Source organism: Arachis stenosperma, chromosome 9 (genome assembly GCF_014773155.1).
Source record: "Arachis stenosperma cultivar V10309 chromosome 9, arast.V10309.gnm1.PFL2, whole genome shotgun sequence".
Lineage (NCBI taxonomy): Eukaryota > Viridiplantae > Streptophyta > Magnoliopsida > Fabales > Fabaceae > Arachis > Arachis stenosperma.
Window position 1 is genome coordinate 7,829,352 of NC_080385.1, and position 5,048 is coordinate 7,834,399.

At 27.9% G+C, this 5,048-nt stretch overlaps 1 protein-coding gene across 1 annotated transcript; it reads left to right on the forward strand.

Moving 5' to 3' along the window:
* Positions 1-2,587: 2,587 nt before the first annotated feature.
* LOC130948982 (EPIDERMAL PATTERNING FACTOR-like protein 3) lies at positions 2,588-3,501 on the forward strand. Its single transcript, XM_057877828.1, has 4 exons — positions 2,588-2,636; positions 2,839-2,966; positions 3,112-3,164; positions 3,265-3,501. Exons 2-4 carry the CDS (start codon positions 2,852-2,854, stop codon positions 3,499-3,501), a joined length of 405 nt encoding a protein of 134 aa, XP_057733811.1. The 5' UTR covers positions 2,588-2,636; positions 2,839-2,851.
* The last annotated feature ends 1,547 nt before the right edge of the window (positions 3,502-5,048 follow it).

Sequence of the window (5,048 nt, forward strand, 5' to 3'; positions counted from 1 at the left end):
TGTATGACTTGTCTATATATAGGTGGGTGCATTTGTTCTTTAGCTGTTCCTTCCTTCCCACAATTTCCATTTTAACATGATTCATTCATTCATGACCTAATCTTGTAATTTTGTTATCTTTTTTTATCTATGTAAAAGGATTTTTTTTTTTAGTTTTATCACACAAAAAAGGGGTGCTCTCAATCAATTGGAGTAGGAGATTACTGAATATTAATGACATATTAATTAACAAAAATGCTATTTGTACGTTAAAATTAGTCACTAAAATCAACTATTAATGTATTTATGTATAAATACATGTGTAGTTTAATTTATTTTTAATGTATATTTTTATTCCAACATGTATTTTATACTAATAGCTAATTTTGATAGCTAATTTTAGTATACACTTAACATAACTCATTAATTAGCCTATACTAATTAAAGTTTGGTGTTTATTTATTTGACATTCAATTAAATTTAAGGGGAAAAAAAGGAGACATTTGGATATTTGATTAAGAATGATACTAAAATTTAAGAATAATAAAGTAAATATTGACACATACTAAACTATTTACATGATGCCATGGAATTCTTTTTAATAAAATTCCTAAAAATAGAGAGATACTACTAAATATTATTAATAGGTATAACAAGCCTGATTTTGGGTGTGTTAGTTCGCAATGTTAGCGGTAAAGTGGATGTGGGAGTGTTCTAGTAAAGTGCCAGAAAACATCATTTTGAGAGCATAATTATTTGACATTTGGAGGGATTTAGTCAGACATCAATTCGTTCAAATCGATTGTCTGGATGCTTTTTATCTTGTCAGCTATTAGAAGTTATCAGAATCTCATGTAAAGATAAATGTTATCAGAAAAATTTTTGAGTTAAAACAAAAGATATTATATATATAAAATTATAGATATTATGTTATATAATTTTTTTTGTGTTATATTATATAAGAAAATTTTAAATATTGTTTTTCTAATATTATCGATTAAAAATTAACCCTTTATCATTAATAAAGTAACAATTAATACTAACCTGATATTGTTCATGAGTGCATGCCTTTTTTTTTTCTTCCTTAGTTAGTTGGTCCTTGATCAATGTAAATTTAGAGGTTAAGAAATTTGGATATGAAAGTGAGATATGTGATATATCTTAACATGGTAATTTTGGGTATTTTTTAAAATTGTGGGATGTACATAAAATCAATCCTTCGATTTATATTTAAAAAATTTTAAAAATTTGGAACACACAAATTAGAAGGTCTGATTTGTGTACCAAAAAATCAGACGTTTCGATTTCTATACCTTTTACAAATCGAACAATCTGATTTTAACTTCTGACACTATAGTTGCGTAAAGTACCCATACACTCCATAACTACGTCCTACACCATTTTCACTTCCATATTTAAATTAAAAGTTTAAATTTAGATCAAAATAAATGGTGTAAGTGGAATATGCTTTATTCATTGAATGCGGTAAAATAAAATATCCAGCAGGTGAAATGGACACCCGAAATTGAATGGCAACTGGTAAAGAGGAAATATGGAATAGCTGAAATTGGATATTTGTAAGAGGAGCTTTGCATGTTTCTCCAACAACCTACCCTTTTTACAATGTTGAGAATATTTAAGTACCTTATTTAATTCATTAACTAACTCATTAAATTATTTGCTTTTACCTGCACAACTGAAACTGCCTCAGAGCCTCATGCATTTTTCCCACTTCATATAAAGATATAACTGGCACTCTGCCATTGATTTCTTTCTTCCCTATGTGGCAATGAAATCATCAAGAAAAAGGAAAGGCTCTGTATTCTAGGTCTCTAAAGTTTTATTTTTTTGTCTATAACAATTAAAAAAAGTGAGATATTCTTCATGGTAAAACCATCAGTTTAGCTTCTAAACATTAATAATTTAGTTCTCAGAAGAAGAAAAGGAACTTGTAGTGCTAAAACGTTTTCTTAAAACATTGTCTTAGTTTTATTTTCGGCAGTTATAAAAATTTAATTTTGATGTATTGTCAATGTAAAAAAATATACAGAGAATCAATTATATATTTTTTAATGTAATTAATTATTTAAAAGAATTAGGAAATGAAATTCATATTATAGCTTGAAAAAAATATTTTCTATTTCAAAAACAGAAAAATAAAAATATAATGCATATTGACCCTAAATTTTGAGGGTTATAATATTTTAAAAGAGAAAAAAAAAAAAAGAGTGATTTCCAATATGAGATCAATTAATAGTGTAAGGGTGTTGCAGGGAAGTTCAGACCCAAAAAGGGTGCTGTTATTCTGAATTTATGGACCACCTTAACACTAGTACTATTTTTGATTGATTTGAGAAAAGGTTTTGGCTTGTATTGAAAGGTAAGTTATCCAATATTAGAAGCAGAAACAAAAAATGACTAGTCTTAGAACTTACAAGTGATGAGTTGTCATACATGAAGGTGAAAGTTGCTGAAGGTTTTTTTGTTTTTATTTTTAACTGTGTGACAAGAAACACATCACTTGCTTGTGAAGCAAAGATCTCTCGGCCAATGCAAAGGTTTTAAAGTGTGACCATAGAATGTTTTGTGGTCATGGCTTCTGCTTTTGGGGACTTTCAAGAATGCACCCTCCTTTGGTTTTTTTACTTTTTATTTATGTATATTATTTTAATCTCTTCATATTTATATATATGTATGTATATATTGAAGTTATAGACTTATAATCATTCATGCCTACTCTCTTATTGGTCTGAATCATTTCAACATCTGCATTATTCACCCTCTCTCACACAAACATTATTGTTACCAATAACAAATACCAACAACAAACATCATCATATTCTACCTCTTTTTTTGTAGAAAAAGAAGAAGAATGAAGGGGAGATTCTTGGGTTTGTTAATAGCTTTGCAAGTTGTGAACTTTGTTGTTGCTGTAGTATCAAGGAACCCTTTTCTTCCAAATGATCATCATGGCATTTCACATCCAGGTTTGTTATTCAGAAAAGAAAACAATTTTGAGAAATTTGTCTTCATTAATTCTTCTGTTACTACTTGTTGAAACTTCACAAACATTTTATTATAATTAAGTATCTTTATTTTATCTTAACTATTCTCACCTTTCATCTTTATCAGCACATGAAAATCCACTGAAGTCTTTAAAAGTAGATACTACAGAATCAGAAAAAGTAAGTGTGTTGTTACTTGTTACCCTTTTCTTTTTGGTTTCTTTGGTGTTCTGGTGACTAATAATCAATGCTATTTTATTTTCCCTTTTTATTCTTAAAGGGTATGTTGGGAATAGAAGAGAGAAAGAAGCAAGTAAGAAATGAAAGAGGAGGAGTGAGCAAAATAGGATCAAGTCCACCAATATGTGAGAACAAATGCTATGGTTGTGTTCCATGTGAAGCAATCCAAGTTCCAAACACAAGCAGCAACAAGAGAAGCCATTTGGGGATTCAGTATACAAATTATGAGCCTGAGAGTTGGAAATGCAAGTGTGGCCCTTCCTTCTACAGCCCTTGAAATTAAACATTCTTCAATAGAGTAGTTATAGATGTATTTATTTTACATTATGTAAGTTCATTTGATACTGAGTTCTGCATCACTCTTTTAGTTAGTTTGTATTTTGTACAAACTTTAATTGATTAGTAAAAATTTTCCTTGTGATTACAATCATTGCCAAGCAGCTAAATCTCATGATGTTAATCTCAGAACAATGATGTACCACCTGAAAAACATACACATACTTGTGTATATTTGTTGGTTCCCTTAAAGATAATACTGAAAAAATTAAAAAAATATATATTTCTTTCAAACTACAACAAAATTAATTTTACCCTTCTTCTAAAATTATTTCTAATCCCCTCAAAGAATTTCCTATCATGAAAGTAGGAATTTAGAAGTGAATTTAGCAAAAGGGGATGGATCCATTTTTTCTTTAGATAAAAAAAAATTTACAACACAGTATTAGACGTATGTCAAAATCCAGCCACTAAATTAACTAATAAAATAGAATATATATTAAAATATAAAATATATATTAAAAATAAATTAAATAATATATATAATTTATACACAACTATATAATACTTGATCTTTTTTAGACATAGTTTTTTTAAGAAATTTTAAATTTGGATTAATTATCCTACTTAATAAAGTGCCAACAAACTAATAAGAAAAGGATAAGCACTAATGCTCTACTATACTAGTAGAGTATCTTCTTACACTTATTTATTTTCTTTGATTATTTTAATATTAATTTTTTTTTTCTTTAAAAACACATAATAAATTTCATTATACTTTCCATAACAAACTTATTCTCAAATTTTAGTCTTCATTGGACAATAAGAGTTTATAGAAACTGGAGAATTACATAAGACAAAATTGGAAGGGGGAAAAAAAAGAAAAAAGATGATGTTTATAGTTGATAAAATGTAGATAAGTAATGGCATGGGTGCAAACTATGAAAGATACATAAGCAAGGTCTGACTCAAATCGTTTGCTTGGTCTTAACATCGCAATCTTCATTTTAGGAAAAAAGATTTCTTGGGATAGGAGCTGCAGATTCTTGAAGTTCCAATCTATGATGCACTTTCCAATCTTCTTCCCCAATCGCTTAAAAGTTTTACTTTTACAGTTTTACCAGCTTAGCTACAATAATAAATTTATAGGAACCAGACTAAACAATACTCTTTTTTTATGACGTATGCATGTGATTATAAATTTATATAATTGTAATAGGCAACAAGATTAGGGACATGTACTTTCATAAAAAAACAAAAGCTTGGAGACATTATATTCTTATATTTTACATGAGGAAAATAATATAGAAAAAATTTTAAGTGGACCAAAAATACTAGTATTTTAGTTATTTTAATCGTTGATTTCAATTAATATATATTATATATATTTTTTATAATTCAGATCAACGATTAAAATAACTGAAATACCAATATCTCCAGCACACTTGAAACTCTTCTAATAATATATAATCCTTTCGCATACTCTAAGGTTTGTGATAACGTTAATCACCTGTAAGTAACTAACTCAATGCCTTTGGATCAGAGCAC